Raw genomic sequence first — 22,499 nt, forward strand, 5'->3', positions numbered from 1 at the left:
TGCTGACAACCTCCCAGGCACAGCGGCTGTATTCTTTCTCTTTGAGATACACACTGATTCGCTGGAAGTAACTCTTCACAGCCAATCTGGAGTTCTCACTCCCTAGAGGTGACTGTTCCATCATCCTTCCCTCCCTCAGACACGTGTCCAGCTCCTCCAGCTGCTGATCAAGTCCCACGAGGAATCTGTCCAGGAGGCTCTCGTCCCGACCTGCAGAGGAGCCCGAGGTGCTGAAGAGCTGGAAGGTCAGCTGGAGCAACTCGTGCACACCAGCTGTGGCTTCTGTCTTCTCAAGCCTGGCCCAGTCCACGAGGGTCTGAGGAAATCTGGTCAGTCCTGTCCCTCAGACAGGACACGATGCACACTCTCTCCATCTGACCCCAACGTGTGAAGCTTTCCAGATTGCCCTGGCTCGCAGGCAGCTCACAGCCCAGAGAGCATGTGGGGCTGGAGCAGAGCATCCCCAGGGCCAGCAGCACAGAGACGGGGAGGGCCACGGGGACGCTGGGGGCCCTGCAGGGCTGCCTGGAGGGAGGTCTAGGCAAGTTCTGAGGACTTGGGGTGATGGGTGGCTCTTAAAGACTGAGAGAAACTTTCCTTTTCTGGGTTTTTCCACATTTTGCCCATTCCTTTTTTTTTCTACTCTTTGTAATGAAGTGAATCACATATGCTATTTTTTGCCATGAGTGGCTGGAGTGGGCGGGGGGGGGGGGACACCAAATCACGTGTGCCACTGTGGTTGATAGCTACACAGCTATATATCATGCTTCTCACACCTGTTAGTTGTTCCTGGGAGAAGAGTCTGGTAAAGTCAGAGAACGAAGAAATATTCATACAAAATGGTGGCTTTTCCAGGTCACCAAATAGTGTTCATTATGAAAAGAGCTTATAAGAGAAGCTTTTGATTTTTCTCATTTTTTCCTTATTTACCCTTTTCTCCCTTCTTTAAAAAATTTCAGTTGATATCACCGGAGTTGGCCTTAAGCTCACTGAAGACATTATAGGGAACAACATCACTGACATCACTTGTTAAAAATGAGTTATTTTGCAACTATAATCCACAAGGCACTTTTTAAGGTGCTGGTTGTCCTAAAAAATTCCTGTTTGCATGTGTTTATTTCTTTCTCCTCTACCACTGCAATATTTCACAGGATACTTTGCTTCAGTCACTGTGTGATAATACAGATAATCTCATCTCCTTAGATCTTTCACTGGGAAGTGATCACCTACCAGAGACTCAGGGATACTGAGGTTGCAAATGCATTCAATCCTTGTAATGGCATGTCTTTACCAATTCTGTAAGGTATACATAATTTTTAATAATATTAATGACAGAAATTTTTACATGCAGTCTCTCAGCAAAGTGTTTTTAATAAACATTACATTAATCTTCACAGTTTCCCTATGAGATAATTACTATAATTATTGACATGTTTGCAAATAAGGAAACTGAAAACTCAGATTACTTAACTTGCTAAGAGTCAGGATTAACTGTGTAAGTGGTACTTGACCACTATACTCTTCAGCCTCCACGTTATTCCTTATTAACCTTAAATATTCTCCTTTAGCTACATTATGTATAGTCGTAATTTAGTAATCCATCTAATTATGTAATATTTGACTGCCCTGATAGATTGTAAGCTCCCTAAAGGCAGTAATGCCACGTGTGGAGTATCAGCAAGGTTTCTGTCCGAGAGGAAGTGCACAGGGGGTTCTCTGTCCCATTGTTGTTCGTCACTAAGGTGTGTCTGACTCTCTTTGATCCCATGGATTTCAGCACACCTGGCTGCCCTGTCCTTCTCTATCGGTCAGAGTTTGCTCAAATTCATGTCCATTGAGTCAGTGATGTTGCCCCCTTCTCCTCTTGCCCTCAGTCTTTCCCAGCATTGGGGTTTTTCCAATGAGTGGTCTCTTCCCATCAGGTGGCCAAAGTATTGGAACTTCAGCTCTGTCCCAGAGCCAGTTCTACAATAACTATACACACCAAAGTTTTAGTAGATCTAGTATATGAAGGCTGTTTCAGAAAATGATAATCTTCTGAAAACAAATATAGTAAGAGTAAATGTAAATGGATTTTTTAAACTTTCTGGATAACTTCTCAAAATATTATTTCAGGTGGAAATAGAGACTCTCAGTTGTTGTTTAGTTGCCATAATATGCCAGGCTCCTCTGTAGATCTCAACAAAATACCACTTGAAATATAGGACTGGAACTTTGCCGGGGTCCAGCCTCGGCGGGGTCCAGCCTCGGCAGTATCCAGGGGGTACCCTCAGGATGAACGGTGTCGGTGAGAGAAGACACGAGACCAGCCTTGATAGGGCCAAGTCTGCGAGGGAGAGAGAGAGAAGAAGAGGGAGAGAGAGAGTGACCAGACAGGGGTGTTTGCAGGATTTAGCGGGGTCTGGAAATGTTTTATTTTTTACCGTAGCTTTTATACCCTAAGTTAGTACATCTCTAAGGGGAAGATATTTTAACATTACATCAGTTTGTTCTTCATGAAACCAGGGTGTTTTCTGCATACTTCTTTGTTTATGAGGGTCTTGTACATTATCTTCTGGCCTTGGGTCCCATTAACATTTTATGCAAGTCAGGTGAATGTAAACCTATTTTCTGTTTCTGTGGTGACCTTAACTGAAAGGTAGCAGTCTCATAGGGCAACAGTACAGAGTAGAAGTATAACCTTGTTAATACAAAAATTAATCCTTCTGCAGAAGTTGTCAGTTGAGTTTATCTAAGAAGTTTACCCCACACTGACTCTGCGACTTTGGTGAGGCAGCCTCTGCCTAGCACTCCTGGGTGACAATTAACAACCATCTCATTGTTACCACACTAGGGCTAAGCTCTTATTTTTCTAGATCTATAGCTATATTAACAATGGTTTCTATAACACAACCTTAGCACATTAAGAGCAAAAACACAGCAAGCAAAACACAGGAAGCAAACATCAGCCCAATAACTACTTTTAGAATAATTTTTTTAATGTTTTCTAATATGACTCCTTCACCCCTCAAAAAGGCTCTATGTCTATTAGGGCTTTTATATAATCAGGTTCTTTATGTTATTTTATGATTAGGGTATTATAAGCAATCATGCATATTAGTACCAAGGGCATAAATGCATTTGCCAAACAAACTAAAATACCAGCAAAGGAGTTTAAATTAAAACACTCCTTTCACCCTGGATAATCTCATAAAATACCACCACCCAGGAAACTTATTGATTAAAGTTCTAAATTGATCCTTATTTGGAAAGAGATCGGGGAAGGCCTTCTGCCTGTGTCACAGAAATTAGGGAGTAGTCTACTGAAGCAAGCATCAGAAAGACAGATATCATCTTTAAGGTGAGCACCGGGGGCAGCTTTTCGGAATCCCTGAAAACCTGATCTGCCTTGCCCATCAGGCTTTCTCCCTCATGGCCTTGTCATGGGTGGGATCTTGTGTGTCGGCTCCCGGCAGAACTTATCAGGTGCAAAGGGAACTGTGTACTCAGCTGTCGTCTAATGATTGCAATGTCCCTGGAATGAGTGAATGGCACTTTTGTGACAATGAAGACTAGTAATTGGAGAGGAAGAACTTACTGAGTGTTCCTCTAAAATAGGAAGCACATTGTCAGAGCAGACAGCTCAGTCCAGTGCATGAGGCAGTGGACACGGGGCAAGATTCCTGGGTTGATGTCACAACGCCAGCCTGCACTGCCTATGTGACCTTTGGCACTACGGTTTTCTCCTCTTGTATGGAACTGATAATCATATAAGTTTCACTGGATTTTTGTGAAGCTTGTAGGACATAACATACTTCTGACAATGCCTGGACATATAAGATTTCAGTATCTGTTAACTGTTCCGAGGCAGAAAATTCACACATCCAACTATGGAAACTGGATAGAATTTCCCTGAGATGACCTGCTTTCCTTACTTTAATTCTCAGTTCAGTGGTCAACATTATTATATCTAATCTCATCTCTTATGTGAACATGATGTCCTGTCCAAATCACTTATACCTAGTAGCTTCCAGATACCAGCTTACCTTTCACACATGAATAAAATGACTGTCCAATCTGTAACCCAGTCTCTTTCATGGTGAGTTAATAGGTCTATATCCTCAGAATCAGATAATGTCCATGAAGACTGAGAAATGTAAACAGACAAATAAAGATAAATAAATAGATACTGGGATTTAGCAAAGCAGTCAACTATCTTTTTAGGTAACACTCTTGCCTAAGAGCCTGCTACCCTCCTCTGGCTCTGTCTTCAGCTAAACAATTTCACATAGGGTGGTCTGAAATCTGTCATTCTTTAGAGCTCTTCATCCCTATTTGTGTAGTTCAGTGACATTTTGTCATTTGGACAGAGATGTCACTATAGTTTTTTTCAATTACATCATTTACTTTCTTTTTACCTTTGTGTATTACTTCTTCATTCACTGCTTACTTTTATTTTCTAGGAATGTTCAATGAGTGGAAAGTTTTGATCTTTTGAAAAATCACCAAAGAAATACATTAACTGTTCTATTCATTTACATTTTCTGTTCCTTTTTTTGCAATAAACCTCCAAGTGGAAATAGAAAACATTGTAGGAGCATTAGCACAGCTTTTGCAAACTGAAATACAAATGACAAAGATGAGGTAGCAATATGAAAACTGTATAAAAGTACCTAAGAAAAAAGTGGGCTACTTGGACATGGCAAGGATAAATGGCCTGGGCTAAGAAAGGCACATTCTAACCACTTGAACACTTGGATAGGAGTGGTGGTTACACTTTATTTTCATGAGAGTGACTTTGGAGGATTAATCATCTTGGTATAGGCTGAGTTTGTAACCAGGAAGGGTTAATTTTGAATTTATACTGGATCTGCTTCTGTGACTTCAACTCTTTTTGTCCCAGAAATTCACATTTGGGAAGGGAAGAATCACAGATAGATGTGACATCTTTGTTTGTTGACATGACATGAGATATTCCATTTCACACCACCCATGAAATGACTATAAGGAAGTGCAACTAACACATCCCCCTACCTGAGGCTTGCTAGACATTCTGGGAGATATTTTCAGGAATTAAAAAGTCCTTTTACTTTGTTTCCTCAACTCCCCCATCTCTGATTCATAAAAGAATCTGACATCCAGGACCCCCACAAGATGGTTATTTAGAGGCAATAGCCTTTCATCTCCTCAGTCAGCCAGTTCCCGAATAAAGTCCTTTCCTGATCTCAACACCTCGTCTTGGATTCATTTATTACCCTGCAGAGCAGAGCAACTTGGACTCTGTAACAAGCTCAGCATATTGATTGGCACATAATAAATGTTTAACAATTTTCTCAATTATGGAGAGTAAATAAAACCAAATTTGACAAATTAAAAGCTCTGTCACAGAGAATAAAGTTAGATCCATGCATATAAAGCTCAGATATTTTTCACATCTGATCAAGTCTTTCAAGAGGAATATGCAGAGGCAGCAAAAGAAGATTTTAAAAAAGAAGTCTAACAAAGTTTCCTTAAAAGTTGATCTTAGCATCAGGAAGAAAGTTCCAATATCTATTAATATATAATTAATTCAAAGTTACTGAGATGATAAGCATTCCATTGAATTAGAACATCTACTTTTTTAATGAATACATTTTACTTCAATGTAAGGATAAAGAAGAGCAGAAACTCATAACAGATTTCCAGGCTCTTGAAGTGAAAGGCAAGCCCAAAATGAGGTAGTACATGAATGGGTAAATTCAGAATATGAAAATTTTGGACTTAATATTTAAGAGGCACACAACAGAAGATCCTTAGATGAAATGAAGTTGAAACAAAGCTCACAATTGCTCATCTCAACTGGAATGCTTCCTTGTGGAACTGACCAATGGTTCTTCATCTCCTCAATGATGACACTGATGATGCTCGTCTCTAACCCCATCTCTTCCTCTGAGTCCATGAACTGCCTCAGAGCCTTGACTTGGAAAAGCAGGAGACCTTCACACATTTAGATCAAATAAGGGCAATCTCTCTCTTTCTTGTCTGGGGTACAGGATAGACTTCAGCTTCCCTCAGGAGCAGGAGAGTGGCGGCCAGCTGCAGGAGGCCCAGGCCATCTCTGTGCTCCACGAGATGCTCCAGCAGAGTTTCAACCTCTTCAACACAGAGCGCTCCTCTGCTGCCTGGGACACCACCCTCCTGGAGCAGCTCCGCACTGGACTCCATCAGCAGCTGGACCACCTGGACGCCTGCCTGGGGCAGGTGATGGGAGAGGAAGACTCTGCCCTGGGAAGGATGGGCCCCACGCTGGCCGTGAAGAGGTACTTCCAGGGCATCCATGTCTACCTGCAAGAGAAGGGATACAGCGACTGGCCCTGGAAAACTATCAGAGTGGAAATTACAAGGCGCTTTCTGTGTTAACAAGCTCCTAAGAAAACTCAGGAAGTAAGAAGGAAGCTGATTCTCAGTGACTCGTGTCCTAGCTCAGACTCTTCATTGTTCAGTCATTTCCAGAACTCTGATTTCTGCTTCAGCTATGAAATAGTTTGAGTGACATATGATATGGCTTTAATATTGAGAATATTGATATCCAGCTGCTTTTAGAATTAGAGGAAATATATCTGATGCCCTGTGGCTGATTATTATGGAATAACATGTTTTTGTGTGAATGTAATTCATTTATTTATATTAATTAATTTATTTTTATGGTATTTGCAGTTATATGTTCTATTCATTACATGAGAATATATAATTTTCTTTAATAAAAATCTACCTTTTTTGACTCGTGAAATTTATTTGAAGACATGTTTCTTCCTCTTCCTTTTTAATCTTTTCCCAGAGGCCTAATGCTGTAAAACTACATATAGAAAGATGTTGTGCAGTTCGTTCCTTTATTTGTTGGCCTTCTAGAGAGAGTCTTGAGTATGAAAGGCAGAACTCAACCTTACAGAGCTCACACTGTTGCAAGGACATTGCCATGAAAGAAGTAGGTATAAGGTAAGTAGGTATTTACACATGGGCCCTGGGCTACACAGAAGTATCAGATGCTGATGGCAGTGAGTATCCTGGGAAGCTCATTCAGACCACCTTCAGTATCCCCAGGGAAGTAATTTGAAGTATGAGACTTGAAGAATGAGTATGAATTTGTCAAGTAACTCACAAAGAGCAAAATTTCCCAAAATAAAAAAAAATAATAATACAAAACAAAGCACAGCTTATAGAGGGTCCCTGCAGCAGGAATGGTTCACGTTTAAAGACGTGAACAAGACCGGAGTCGGTAGACTGTACTGATGCATGTAGGGTATAGCATGGCGTGACCCTGGAGATATGGAAAATGGCCCAGTGATAGACTTTTGAATGATGTTAGAGATTTTATCTTAAGAACCAAGTAAATTACTTGCAAATTTAAAGCTACAGAGCAACTCTGACCAGAGCAGGTGCAGGGAAATTCAAGAAACCAGCAGTTCTCAAAGTGCAGCCTGTGGGCCCCTGCAGATCCCCAGGACTCTCTACAGGGATTCATGAGGTAAAACGATTATTATAGTGATATCAAGATCTTATTTCTCTTTTTCACCACATTAACAGCTTCTACTGGTGGTGCAAATACAATGCTGGGTAAGAGTGCTGGTGCCTTAGTGTTGATCAGAGCAGTGACACCTCAGTGTCCTAGTAATTGTGTTTTTATGTATAATATACTTGAAGCTTGAAAAAAAGTACTGTTTCACTTAAGAATATCCTTAGTGAAACAGCAAGATGATGAATTTTATGAAATCTTAACTTTGGAGTATACATTTAAAAAATATTCTCTGTTGTAGTCTTTTTAACATATTGTGTGACAAGCACGTCTGCTGCATGCATGGTGATTGTTCTGAGGAGAAGCACTTGGATGATGATTATTTGAGTTATGCGCTACACTACCACTCTCTTTATAAAATCAAGTTTTACTCTAGAGAATGAGAGTCAAAATCATGGTCACTAAGAAGTGGGCATTTGACAGATATTTGTTTATACTATTTCTATTAATGTTATATGAATATTCTTGTTGACTTTAATGAATGAGGCCAATCTATTTTCAATACATGTTTCTAGGATATGAGCTCATCTCAGTGTGTACCTTTGCTTCTGAAAATTTGAGGAGTAGTAATTTAATTTCCATTACTTACAAAATTTCTAATTTTACAGTTTAATTTTGACTTGACATAATTTATCAGGATGATGTTACATCTTTAAGTGATGCTTTAAAATAATATTAAAATTAATTGCAGGCATTGTGATCTGGGCACACAACTTATACAAATATTTTTCCCCTGGAAGAATTATGGATATTTTTTGTGAAGTCTAATGTATGATAATTTTCATGGATGGTTTATAGATATTTGAAACAAGTTATATTTCCTATTCTAGGTTAAGGGCCCAAGAGTGTTAATCACTAATTTCCTCCTCTAAATCATATTTTCAATTCTTCTTCTCTTTACTATTTTATATATGGTTTTTTACAGAATAATAGCATTGTGCTGCTTCCCAGGTGGTGCAAATGGTAGAGAACCTGCCTTCCAATGCAGGAGACATAGGAGACACCAGTTTGATCCCTGGGTCAGGAAGATCCTCTGGAGGAGGGCATGGCAACCCACTCCAGTATTCTTGCCTGGAGAATCCCATGAACAGAAGAGCCTGGCAGCTATGGTCCATAGAGTCACAAAGAGTCAGACATGACTGAAGCAACTTAGCTCGCAAGCACAGCATTTAGGTAAAATTTCAGTGCTACCATGTTTGTATTCACATTGCTATATAACGTTACATTCTTTCCTCATTGTTTTATACTATTTGAAATTTAGCTCAAGTATTTTTAAAATTTAATTATAGATTCAATGTGTTTCTTATGTACATTGAACTTCTTTCTCACAAAGAAGAACTTCTTTCTCATGTATTATTTCTGGAATTCTCAAGTGTATCAATACTGATATTAATGACAAAGATCTTGTTGATATTAACATTGCCACCTCTAATTATTTCCTTCATTATATTTTCTTGCTCTGTATGGGCCCCCTTCTGTGTTGCCCTTGTTTTGGTATTAAGTATTTAGCATTATTTGATTTTAGGTTTTTCTTTCTCTTCCAAGTAATAATGGAGTTAGTGTTTTAAATTAATCAATAGCATCTTTTATGTTTAAGCAGATTCTATTAATTTTTTAAAATTATTTTAACCTTTATCAGTTTGGGTCTCAAATGTATTGGATTCATGCTTTAATTTTAATGTGACTTTTACATGTTTTTTGACCCTTGTCATACTCCATTCAGTTCTCCAATAGTCAATTATTTAGAGCAAATATATAATGTTAAAGCAATTTAGAATTTCTCTGAATCCTCGAATGAAAAACTGAGCAACTAAAACTGCAAAATTTAAAGTAATTTGAGACTTCCTTGGCCGTTCGGTGGTTAGGACTCAATATTTTCACTGCTGCAGGCCTGGGTGCAATCCCCAGTCAGGAAACTAATGCCTCTTAAGCCACGTGCCAACAGCCAAAATAATAAGAAACTCTTTATTTTTTTTTCCATTTATTTTTATTAGTTGGAGGCTAATTACTTTACAACATTGCAGTGGTTTTTGTCATACATTGAAATGAATTAGCCATGGATTTACATGTATTCCCCATCCTGGTCCCCCCTCCCACCTCCCTCTCCACCCCATCCCTCTGGGTCTTCCCAGTGCACCAGGCCTGAGCACTTGTCTCATGCATCCAACCTGGGCTGGTGATCTGTTTCACCCTAGATATACATGTTTCGATGCTGTTCTCTTGAAACATCCCACCCTCGCCTTCTCCCACAGAGTCCACAAGTCTGTTCTATACATCTGAGTCTCTTTTTCTGTTTTGCATATAGGGTTATCGTTACCATCTTTCTAAATTCCATATATATGTGTTAGTATACTGTAATGGTCTTTATCTTTCTGGCTTACTTCACTCTGTATAATGGGCTCCAGTTTCATCCATCTCATTAGAACTGATTCAAATGAATTCTTTTTAATGGCTGAGTAATATTCCATGGTATATATGTACCACAGCTTCCTCATCCATTCATCTGCTGATGGGCATCTAGGTTGCTTCCATGTCCTGGCTATTACAAACAGTGCTGCGATGAACATTGGGGTGCACGTGTCTCTTTCAGATCTGGTTTCCTCAGTGTGTATGCCTAGAAGTGGGATTGGTGGGTCATATGGCAGTTCTATTTCCAGCTTTTTAAGAAATCTCCACACAGTTTTCCATAGTGGCTGTACTAATTTGCATTCCCACCAAAAGTGTAAGAGGCTTCCCTTTTCTCCACCCCCTCTCCAGCATTTATTGCTTGTAGACTTTTGGATAGCATAGCAGCCATCCTGACTGGCGTGTAATGGTACCTCATTGTGGTTTTGATTTGCATTTCTCTGATAATGAGTGATGTTGAGCATCTTTTCATGTGTTTTTTTTTTTTTTTGCCATCTGTATGTCTTCCTTGGAGAAATGTCTGTTTAGTTCTTTGGCCCATTTTTTGATTGGGTCATTTATTTTTCTGGAGTTGAGCTGGAGGAGTTGCTTGTATATTTTTGAGATTAATCCTTTGTATGTTGCTTCATTTGCTATTATTTTCTCCCAATCTGAGGGCTGTCTTTTCACCTTGCTTATAGTTTCCTTTGTTGTGCAAAAGCTTTTAAATTTCATTAGGTCCCATTTGTTTATTTTTGCTTTTGTTTCTCGTATTCTGGGATGTGGGTCATAGAGGATCCTGCTGTGGTTTATGTCGGGGAGTGTTTTGCCTATGTTCTCCTCTAGGAGTTTTCTAGTTTCTGGTCTTACATTTAGATCTTTAATCCATTTTGAGTTTATTTTTGTGTATGGTGTTAGAAAGTGTTCTAGTTTCATTCTTTTACAGGTAGTTGACCAGTTTTCCCAGCACCACTTGTTAAAGAGGTTGTCTTTTTTCCATTGTATATCCTTGCCTCCTTTGTTGAAGATAAGGTGTCCATAGGTACATGGATTTATCTCTGGGCTTTCTGTTTTGTTCCATTGATCTATATTTCTGTCTTTGTGCCAGTACCATACTGTCTTGATGACTGTGGCTTTGTAGTATAGTCTGAAGTCAGGCAGGTTGATTCCTCCAGTTCCATTCTTCTTTCTCAAGGTCACTTTGGCTATTCGAGGTTTTTTGTATTTCCATACAAATTGTGAAATTATTTGTTCTAGTTCTGTGAAAAATACTGTTGGTAGTTTGATAGGGATTGCATTGAATCTATAGATTGCTTTGGGTAGTATAGCCATTTTGACAATATTGATTCTTCCAATCCATGAACACGGTATATTTCTCCATCTGTTTGTGTCCTCTTTGATTGCTTTCATCAGTGTTTTATAGTTTTCTATGTATAGTTCTTTTGTTTCTTTAGGTAGATATACTCCTCTAAGTATTTTATTCTTTTTGTTGCAATGTTGAATGGTATTGTTTCCTTAATTTCTCTTTCTGTTTTCTCATTGTTAGTGTATAGGAATGCAAGAAATTTCTGTGTGTTAATTTTATATCCTGCAACTTTACTGTATTCGTTGATTAGCTCTAGTAATTTTCTGGTAGAGTCTTTAGGGTTTTCTATGTAGAGGATCATGTCATCTGCAAACAGAGAGAGTTTCACTTCTTCTTTTCCTATCTGGATTCCTTTTACTTCTTTTTCTGCACTGATTGCTGTGGCCAACACGTCCAAAACTATGTTGAATAGTAGTGGTGAGAGTGGGCACCCTTGTCTTGTTCCTGATTTCAGGGGAAATGCTTTCAATTTTTCACCATTGAGGGTGATGCTTGCTGTGGGGTTGTCATATATAGCTTTTATTATGTTGAGGTATGTTCCTTCTATTCCTGCTTTCTGGAGAGTTTTAATCATAAATGGATGTTGAATTTTGTCAAAGGCTTTTTCTGCATCTATTGAGGTAATCATGTGGTTTTTATCTTTCAATTTGTTAATGTGGTGTATTACATTGATTGATTTGCAGATATTAAAGAATCCTTGCATTCCTGGGATAAAGCCCACTTGGTCATGGTGTATGATTTTTTTAATATGTTGTTGGATTCTGTTTGCTAGAATTTTGTTAAGGATTTTTGCATCTATGTTCATCAGTGATATTGGCCTGTAGTTTTCTTTTATTGTGACATCTTTGTCTGGTTTTAGAATTAGGGTGATGGTGGCTTCATAGAATGAGTTTGGAAGTTTACCTTCTGCAATTTTCTGGAAGAGTTTGAGTAAGATAGGTGTTAGCTCTTCTCTAAATTTTTGGTAAAATTCAGCTGTGAAGCCATCTGGTCCTGGGCTTTTGTTTGCTGGAAGATTTCTGATTACAGTTTCGATTTCCTTGCTTGTGATGGGTTTGTTAAGATCTTCTATTTCTTCCTGGTTCAGTTTTGGAAAGTTATACTTCTCTAAGAACTTGTCCATTTCTTGCAAGTTGTCCATTTTATTGGCATAGAGCTGCTGGTAGTAGTCTCTTATGATCCTTTGTATTTCAGTGTTGTCTGTTGTGATCTCTCCATTTTCGTTTCTAATTTTGTTAATTTGGTTCTTCTCCCTTTGTTTCTTAATGAGTCTTGCTAATGGTTTGTCAATTTTGTTTATTTTTTCAAAAAACCAGCTTTTAGCTTTGTTGATTTTTGCTATGGTCTCTTTAGTTTCTTTTGCATTTATTTCTGCCCTAACTTTTAAGATTTCTTTCCTTCTGCTAACCCTGGGGTTCTTCATTTCTTCCTTCTCTAGTTGCTTTAGGTGTAGAGTTAGGTTATTTATTTGACTTTTTTCTTGTTTCTTGAGGTAGGCCTGTAATGCTATGAATCTTCCCCTTAGCACTGCTTTTACAGTGTCCCATAGGTTTTGGGTTGTTGTGTTTCCATTTTCATTCATTTCTAAGCATATTTTGATTTCTTTTTTGATTTCTTCTATGATTTGTTGGTTATTCAGAAGCGTGTTGTTTAGCCTCCATATGTTTCAATTTTTAATAATTTTTTTTCTGTAATTGAGATCTAATCTTACTGCACTGCGGTCAGAAAAGATGACTGGAATGATTTCAAATTTTTTGAATTTACCAAAACTAGATTTACGGCCCAGGATGTGATCTATTCTGGAGAAGGTTCCGTGTGCACTTGAGAAAAAGGTGAAGTTGATTGTTTTGGGGTGAAACGTCCTATAGATGTCAATTAGGTCTAGCTGGTCCATTGTGTCCTTTAAAGTTTGTGTTTCCTTGTTCATTTTCTGTTTAGTTGATCTATCCATAGTTGTGAGTGGGGTATTAAAGTCTCCCACTATTATTGTGTTACTATTAATTTCCTCTTTCATACTCGTTAGCGTTTGCCTTAAATATTGCAGTGCTCCTATGTTGGGTGCATATATATTTATAATTGTTATATCTTCTTCTTGGATTGATCCTTTGATCATTATGTAGTGTCCATCTTTGTCTCTTTTCACAGCCTTTATTTGAAAGTCTATTTTATCTGATATGAGTATTGCGACTCCTGCTGTCTTTTGGTCTCCGTTTGCATGGAACATTTTTTTCCAGCCCTTCACTTTTAGTCTGTATGTGTCCCTTGTTTTGAGATGGGTCTCTTGTAGACAGCATATGTAGGGGTCTTGCTTTTGTATCCATTCAGCCAGCCTTTGTCTTTTGGTTGGGGCATTCAACCCATTTACATTTATGGTAATTATTGATAGGTATGGTCCCGTTGCCATTTATTTTGTTGTTTGGGGTTCACGTTTATACCACCTTTCTGTGTTTCCTGTCTAGAGAAGATCCTTTAGTATTTGTTGAAGAGCTGGTTTGGTGGTGCTGAATTCTCTCAGCTTTTGCTTGTCTGTAAAGCTTTTGAGTTCTCCTTCATATCTGAATGAGATCCTTACTGGGTAGAGTAATCTAGGTTGTAGGTTATTCTCTTTCATTACTTTAAGTATGTCCTGCCATTCCCTTCTGGCCTGAAGGGTTTCTATTGATAGATCAGCTGTTATCCTTCTGGGAATCCCTTTGTGTGTTATTTGTTGTTTCTCCCTTGCTGCTTTTAATATTTGTTCTTTGTGTTTGATCTTTATTAATTTGATTAATATGTGTCGGGGTGTTTCACCTTGGGTTTATCCTGTTTGGGACTCTCTGGGTTTCTTGGACTTGGGTGGCTACTTCCTTCCCCATTTTAGGGAAGTTTTCAGCTATTATCTCCTCGAGTAACTTCTCATGGCCTTTCTTTTTGTCTTCTTCTTCTGGGACTCCTATGATTCGAATGTTGGGGCGTTTCACATTGTCCAGAGGTCCCTGAGGTTGTCCTCATTTCTTTTGATTCTTTTTTCTTTTTTCTTTTTTCCTCTCTGCTTCATTTATTTCCACCATTTTATCTTCTAACTCACTTATCCTATCTTCTGTCTCTGTTATTCTACTCATGGTTCCCTCCAGAGTGTTTTTGATCTCATTTATTTCATTATTAATTTTTAATTGACTTTTTAAAAATTTCTTCTAGGTCCTTGTTAAACATTTCTTGCATCTTCTCAATCTTTGTCTCCAGGCTATTTATTTGTAACTCCAGTTTGTTTTCAAGATTTTGGATCATTTTTATTATCATTATTCTAAATTCTTTTTCAGGTAGATTTCCTATTTCATCCTCTTTTGTTTGACTTGTTGGGCTTTTTTCATGTTCCTTTACTTGTTGGATATTTCTCTGCCTTTTCATCTTGTTTAGATTGCTGTGTCTGGAGTGGGCTTTCTGTATTCTTGTGGTCTGTGGTTCCTTTTTATTGTGGAGGTTTCACCCAGTGGGTAGGGTTGGATGATTGGTTTGTCAAGGTTTCCTGGTTAGGGAAGCTTGTGTCAGCGTTCTGGTGCATGGAATTGGATTTCTTCTCTCTGGAGTGCAATGGAATGTCCAGTAATGAGTTTTGCGATGGGTCTTTGTGTTAGGTGTGACTTTGGACAGCCTGTATGTTGACACTCAGGTCTATGTTCCTGCGTTGCTGAAGAATTTGCATGGTATGTCTTGTACTAGAGCTTATTGGCTCTTGGGTGGTGGTTGGTTTTAGTGTAGGTATGGAGGCTTTTGGATGGTCTCTTATTCCTTAATGTTCCATGTAGTCAGGAGTTTTCTGGTTTTCTCAGGTTTTGGGCTTAAGTCTCCTGCCTCTGGATTTCAGTTTTATTCTTCCAATAGTCTCAAGACTTCTCCAACTATACAGCACTGATAATAAAACTTCTAGGTTAATGGTGAAAAGATTCTCCACCGTGAGAGACAACCAGAGAGATTCACAGAGTTACATGAAGAATAGAAGAGGGAGGAAGGAGATAGAGGTGAGCAGGAGGAGAAAAAGGGGACTCAAGAGGAGAGAGACAGATCTACGCAGTTATCCGTTCCCAAAGTGTTCTCTGTAGCCGAGACACCCACAAAGATTCACAGAATTGAATTGGGAAGAGAAGGGGAAAGGAGGAAATAGAGGTGTTCTGAGGTAGAAAACACAGAGCCAAAAGTGGGAGAGTAATCACCACACTCCTGAATAGAAATGGGAACTGAATATTGGATTCTTAAATGTCCAAAATTTATATCACATACTGAAAAACAAAGATTAAAAATCTAGTGTAGAGGTTAGACTCTTTGAAATACAATATTTAAAGACAAAAACAAAAACACACAAAAAATTTAGAAATGAATATGAAGTTTGGTTTAAAAATAGGGTTTCTCTCTCTCTCTCTTTTTTTTTTTGGCAGGGTTATAGTGAAATGAAAATGAAAATTAAGGAATAATAGAGGAGTATTAGAGGACTTTAAAAGGAAATAGAAGAGAAAAACAAGAAAAAGAAAAAAAAAGAAAAAAAATTTTTCCCCTAATTAAAAAAATCATAAAAATATATGAAAATGAAAGTTGAGGAGTAATGGGGGAGTAATAGGGAATTTTAAAAGAAAATAAAAGAGAAAAAATAAAAAATAAAAAAAAGGAAAGAAAAAAATTTTTTTTAATTAAAAAAAAATATATATCTAGGAATTTCTCTGGAGTTGTTGTGGTCAGTGTAGGTTCAGTTCAATTTCAGATAGCTCCTCTTTCCAGCTTACACTTCTAGATATCTATAGGCCCCTTCCGGTGTAGTCGGTGTTACCTTCAGGGATTTTAATCTGTTGCACCGGTCCTTTCTGAAGCGGTTCCCTTTGTTTATTTTGGCTTCTCTTTGGTGTCTAATTTCCGCCCTGACACAGGCGGGCGGAGGTGATCTCTTATTTAGGTTCGCTAGTTCAGTTTAGTCCTGCTACGGGAAGGGCGGGGCGCTGCAGACAGATACTGCTCCGTGTGGCTAGCACTCACCGGCCACACTGGGTTTGCCCTGCTCACGGGTGTCAGTGCTTTCCCCGTCTACAGTGCTCAGGCTCCCGGCTGCTCTATATGGAGCGGGCCCTGCATTAAGTGCGGTTCCAGTTTTCGGGTACTCCACAACAGCGCGGATTCGGTTGCGCCTGTGTTTTGTGCCTTCCCCGGCCTGAGCGGTTCAGGCAGCCAGGGGCTTGGGCGTACTCTCCCCGGGTGCAGCACGCCTTTTCCCTCCGCAGTGAGTGGCTCAGGCAGCTAGAGGCTTGGGCGCAATCTCCCCGGGTTCGGCGCGCTTTTTCCCTCCGCGGCCCCAGCGCGCGCCGCCAGTCGGGTCTCAGGAAGTCTTTAGATAGGAACCGGGGGCCTGTTTGCAGTGTGGGAGGGGGTGGCTTCTCAGGGGCTGAGTTTGCCCTTTTCCCCTCCCCCCTGCCTCCTACCTCCAGCGGGGATGGGCCGGCTCTTCTCCAGAGCTTCTCAGTCCCTTTGTTTAGCGAACCGCCGGCAGTGTGTTCGGGCTGGTTAACTTTGTCCCTCGCTATCCCACAGTTCAAAAAAGCTCCCTCCGACCATTCTCAGGGTCTTCGGGCCGGTCCTTACCCTAAGCAATGCCGCCTGCTCCTCTCCGTTCCGCTCCCGCTTGTTGCTGGCGGGTGCGGTCGTCTGGGGTACTTTTCTGCTGGGAGGTGCTTTAAGGCACGTAACCTGTGGGCCTTATTTAATTTTTCCTCCCAGTTAGATTGCCGAAAACTTCCCCCAGTCCCGCCAGTGCGAGGGTTTCCTGGTGATTGGAAACTTCCTCTATTAAGACTCCCTTCCCGGGATGGGTCTCCGTCCGTAGTTCTTTTGTCTCCCTTTTTATCTTTTATATTTTGTCCTACCTCCCTTCGAAGAGAATGGGCTGCTTTTCTGGGCGCCTGATGTCCTCTGCTAGTGATCAGAAGTTGTTTTGTGAAATTTGCTCAGCGTTCAAATGTTCTTTCGATGAATTTGTAGGGGGGAAAGTGGTCTCCCTGTCCTATTCCTCCGCCATCTTGGCTCCTCCCCCCAAGAAACTCTTTAAAGTAACTTCCACTGATATGACTGTTCACTTCTAGTTCTTACTAGGACTGTTGCTTTAATCAACAGAGTCAATGTTCACTGGAGACTTGATGGGATAGAGATGCATGGGAAGCTATGTTCAAGTGTAAACACAGGGGAATGTCTAAACGTTAAAGGAAAATACATTGTTTATTTAAGAAAATGAAAATATCTTAATTTTGAATGCTCTTAGAATGGTGGAAAGTTTGGCACAGTTTGCAAAATGAGGGCCATGTATTCCAAATATGATGATTGGAAATTTTTGGAGTCCTGTGGTTAGTAAGGCCATAATCAACTTGAATGAAACAATTCTCACTTTAAGGTGAAGCATATGAGAATATAGCAATGAGTTTCATATTCTTATCTAGCTTGTAAACTTGCTCTGAAGGCATTTCTCATCCTGGGAGTCAAAATCTTTTTGAATGATGATGATACTGTTGCCATCATTAGACATCATGTATCCTGACCTGTTCTTCAAGACTTCTATTGAGACTGCATCCAAGCACATGTACAACTAAGAAAACCATGGGAATATCTATGTTCAGTGTCACATAGACTCTCTCATAAAACTACCCCACAAGCTTTAACCAAGAAAGCAGGTGAACCAGGTGAGGTCTGAGGGGAGAGTTTACGTGGCAGGGGTTACTTCATCACACTAGGCTCTCCATGTGATCCTGGAAGTCTTTCATGGCCTTTCTTCAGGGATCCGTTATCCAGTGTTGGACTGCAGCAAGGAGCAAGCTACAATACTGAGAGAATGAAGATCTGTGGCAACTTTCTTCTCTTGTTCTAGGTCCTCAGCCTTGTAGTCTTGGTTGACTAGTGAGTGATGCATTCATGAACAAACATGAACTGGAGTTACATTGACATCTATGGGCTGTAGTCAAATACTGGCTTCAGTTCAGTTCAGCTCAGTCGCTCAGCTCAGTCATATCCGACTCTTAGTGACCCTATGGACTGCAGCACACCAGGCCATCGCCAACTCTCGGAGTTTATTCAAATTCATGTCCATTGAGTCGGTGATGCCATCCAACCATCTCATCTGTCGTCCCCTTCTTCTCCCACCATAAATCTTTCCCAGCATCAAGATCTTTTCAAATGAGTCAGCTCTTCACATCAGGTGGCCAAAGTATTGGAGTTTCAGCTTCAACATCAGTCCTTCCAAAGAACATTCAGGACTGGTTTCCTTTAGGATGGACTGGTTGGATCTCCTTGCAGTCCAAGGGACTCTCAAGAGTCTTCTCCAACACCACAGTTCAAAAGCATCAGTTCTTCGGTGCTCAGCTTTCTTTATAGTCCAACTCTCACATACATACATGACTACTGGAAAAACCATAGCTTTGACTAGATGGACCTTTGTTGGCAAAGTAATGTCTCTGCTTTTTAAAATGCTGTCTAGGTTGGTCATAACTTTTCTTCCAAGGAGTAAACATCTTTTAATTTCATGGCTGCAGTCACCATCTGCAGTAATTTGGGAGCCTAAAAAATAAAGTCTGCCACTGTCACCACTCTTTCCCCGTCTATTTGCATTGAAGTGATGGGACCATGATCTTAGTTTTCTGAATGTTGAGCTTTAAGCCAACTTTTTCACTCTCCTCTTTCACTTTCATCAAGAGGCTCTTTAGTTCTTCTTCACTTTCTGCCATAAGGGTGGTGTCATCTGCATATCTGAGGTTGTTGATATTTCTCCTGGCAATCTTGAGTCCAGCTTGTGCTTCATCCACCCCCATATTTCTCATGATGTACTCTACATATAAGTTAAATAAGCAGGGTGACAATATATAGCCTTGAAGTACTCCTTTTCCTATTTGGAAACAGTCTGTTCTATGTCTATGTCCAGATCTAACTGCTGTTTCCTGACCTGCATACAGATTTCTCAAGAGGCAGGTCAGGTGGTCTGGTATTCCCATCTCTTTCAGAATTTTCCACAGTTTATTGTGATCCACACAGTCAAAGACTTTGGCATAGTCAATAAAGCAGAAATAGATGGTTTTTCTGACACTCTCTTGCTTTTTTGATGATCCAGTGGATGCTGGCAATTTGATCTCTGGTTCCTCTGCCTTTTCTAAAAGCAGCTTGAACATCTGGAAATTCATGGTTCACGTATTATTGAAGCTTGGCTTGGAGAATTTTGAGCATTACTTTGCTAGCATGTGAGATGAGTACAATTGTGCAGTAGTTTGAGCATTCTTTGGGATTGCCTTTCTTTGGGATTGGAATGAAAACTGACCTTTCCAGTCCTGTGGCCACTGCTGAGCTTTCCAAATTTGCTGGCATATTGAGCTTAGAGATTGGCTATTTTATTGGCTCCTCTGAACTCCAGGTGAGAAGATGGCAGGAAATTAGAAATCAAAGAACAGTTAGCTGTCCTGCCAATTTAAACACAAAGTAGCAAATACAGAAGTGAAGAAAAAACAATTCTCATTCACAGTATTGATTCTAGTAATGTGAAATGTATGTTCTTAGACCCAAGTATTCATTTTCTTTTTCAATAATGGAAAAAAATAGATTTTCATTATTACATGCATTTGCTATTTTTCCTCTATTTTTATATCCTTAGCCATGGACATTTTATGACCTTATCATTTTTTCCAATGTATCAATTTCATACATTAAACCTATCCATTTTTCACTTCCATAAAATAAATTATTTTTCTATTGTTTTATTATTTTTCTTGATGAAACATAGTTGACTCATATACTTGTTTTTGATGAGCTACACATGATGTATAATTTTAAAAATAAGGTAAAGTACTTTTCTCATGTTCTTGTAACATAAATTTTTAAAATTTTTTTAATTTAAAAAATAATTATAGTAAAAATATATCTAAGACTTTCTCTGGAGCTGTTGCAGACAGTGTGGGGTCAGTTCATTTTCAGATAGTTTCTTGGTCCGGCTTGTACTTCTCAAGGTTTATAGGCCCCTTGCTATGTAGTCGGTGCTAACTACAGGGTTTTCATCTATTGCACCTGTCACTTCCAAAGTGGATCTCTCTGTTTATTCTCTCTGTTTATTCTGTTTATCTCTCTGTTTATTCTTCTGTTTGCTGGTCTCTTCAGTGTCTAATTTCCACCCTGACACAAGGGGCGGGTGGTGGTCAGTTTTTTTTAGGCTCGCTTGTTCAGTCGTGCTTTGGGGAGGGAGGAACCCTGCGAACAGATATCACTGGCGTGTGCTCACAGTGACTCAGCCACACTGGTTTGCCCCTGCTCACGGCGTGTGTGCTTTCCCATCCACACTGCTCAGACTCTAGGATGCTCTGCCGGGAACTGTCTGAGGCGGGCCCTGGTTTACATGCACTTCCCAGGTCTAAGCCGCTCAGGTCCAGGTTCTTGGGTACTCCACAAAGGCGCAGACTTGGTTGGGACAGTGTTTTGGGCCCGTCCCAGGCGGGAGCCGCACAGGTGACCAGGTGCTAGGCGCGTATTCACCCCCGGTGGAGGCTGCGGCTTTCCCCCTCCCCGGTTCCCGCCGCTCGGTATCTGGCCTTCTTAGGTGTGCCCTGTGTCTATTTGGGGAGCTGGTCTCTGCCTGCGAGCCTCCCGGCAGATGTCGACCGTCCAGAACCCCAAGAAGTCTTGGTTAGCAGAGAAGTCTGCTTGCAGTTCGGTGGCTGCCTCTCTGGGGCCGATTGCCCCCTTCCGGCTCTGGCTGCCCTCCCCTGCCTGTCTCCTACGGGGATTGGGCCTGTCCACAGCCTGCTGGCTCTGCTCAGTCCTTTGTCCTGTGAGCCTGCCTGGCCCTGTCTTAGGTTTGGGCTTTTCGCGGGGCTCAGGGGATAGCTATCCCACAGTCTGGGTTGCTATCTCAACCTAGTTCCCTCAGATCGCCCTCAGGGTATTCAGGCCCAGACCTTGCCCTCAGCAATGCAGCCTGCTCCACCCTGTCCCTCCCCTGCCTGCAAGTGGGGGATGCCAGGGTCTGGGCTGCTGCTGCGCTGGGAGTTGCTGTTAGGCACGTAATCTGTGGGATTTCACTATTTACTTATTTTTCCTTCCGCTTATTTTGCCCTCTGAGATTCCAAGGCTCACCACAGACCCGCCAGAGAGAGTGTTTCCTGGTGTCTGGAAACTTCTCTCTTTTTTAAGACTCCCTTCCCGGGGAGGATCTCTGTCCCTACCTCTTTTGTCTCTCTTTTTATCTTTTATATTTTGTCCTATCTCCTCTCAAAGACAATGGGCTGCCTTTCTGGGTGCCTGATGTCCTCTGCCAGCATTCAGAAGTTGTTCTGTGGAATTTGCTCCACGTTCAAATGTTCTTTCCATGAATTTGTGGGGTAGAAAGTGGTCTCCCCATCCTATTCCTCTGCCATCTTAGGACCGCCTCCTCATGTTCTTGATAGTATTTCAGATCTAACATGGTTTCCAAGTAGGATGATAAATTTTTTGAGTTTTATTACACAAATAAGACACGGATTCATTTTCATCATTATATTTTAACTAAATGTAGAAACATTCCAGCATTAGGACTTCCAGTGATAACTTGTGAACTCCAAGAGGTATATTGTTTTCTTATGTGAAACATAATAACCTCTAAAATCACATACAAACTTTCCTTTTTGTTTCCCTCGTTTTATAATTTTCTGCATGGTTGTGGTTGAGTCCATAAATCCTTTCTGACTCTTTGCGTCCCCATGAACAGTAGCCTGCCAGGGTCCTCTGACAAGAATACTGGAGTGGGTTGTCATTTCCTTGTAGAGGGCATCTTCCCAACCTAGGGATGGAACCCACATATCTTGTCTCCTGCATTGGCAGGCAGATTCTTTACCACTAGTGCCATCTCATCTCTTAAACTGTAAGTTCACATAGAGTTTAATTTTAACTTAGAAAAGCATCAGGCTTTAACATGGAAATGTTGTAGTCACAAATTCTATTTAAATGTTCTAATTGTTGAAACATTTCTTTTGTATTTAGAATATTTCATTCTGTGTATCACAATTCAGATTGTATGCATGGAAAGCAAAACAGAGAGGATTTTTTGGAATGAATACACCAATCTCAATAAGTAAATTTTCCATTATAATAGAAATTTCAAAAATTCAAATTTTGAAAATCTTCAGCCATCATGTAAAACTGAATCTCTATACCATCTACTGTTTCCCTGATCTAAATTAACCACCTTTTTAGGGAACCAAT

General features: G+C 40.3%; 1 protein-coding gene across 1 annotated transcript in view; it reads left to right on the forward strand.

Moving 5' to 3' along the window:
• Nucleotides 1-5,691: 5,691 nt before the first annotated feature.
• Nucleotides 5,692-22,499, forward strand: part of LOC110122131 (interferon tau-like) — a 37,201-nt gene continuing 20,393 nt past the window's right edge. Inside the window, exons 1-2 of the mRNA XM_070480179.1 lie at nt 5,692-5,696; nt 5,970-6,297. Coding sequence (XP_070336280.1) covers nt 5,692-5,696; nt 5,970-6,297 — 333 coding nt within the window. The remainder of the gene's footprint in view (nt 5,697-5,969; nt 6,298-22,499) is intronic.

This window comes from Odocoileus virginianus, chromosome 18 (genome assembly GCF_023699985.2).
Source record: "Odocoileus virginianus isolate 20LAN1187 ecotype Illinois chromosome 18, Ovbor_1.2, whole genome shotgun sequence".
In the NCBI taxonomy this organism is placed as follows: Eukaryota; Metazoa; Chordata; class Mammalia; order Artiodactyla; family Cervidae; genus Odocoileus; species Odocoileus virginianus.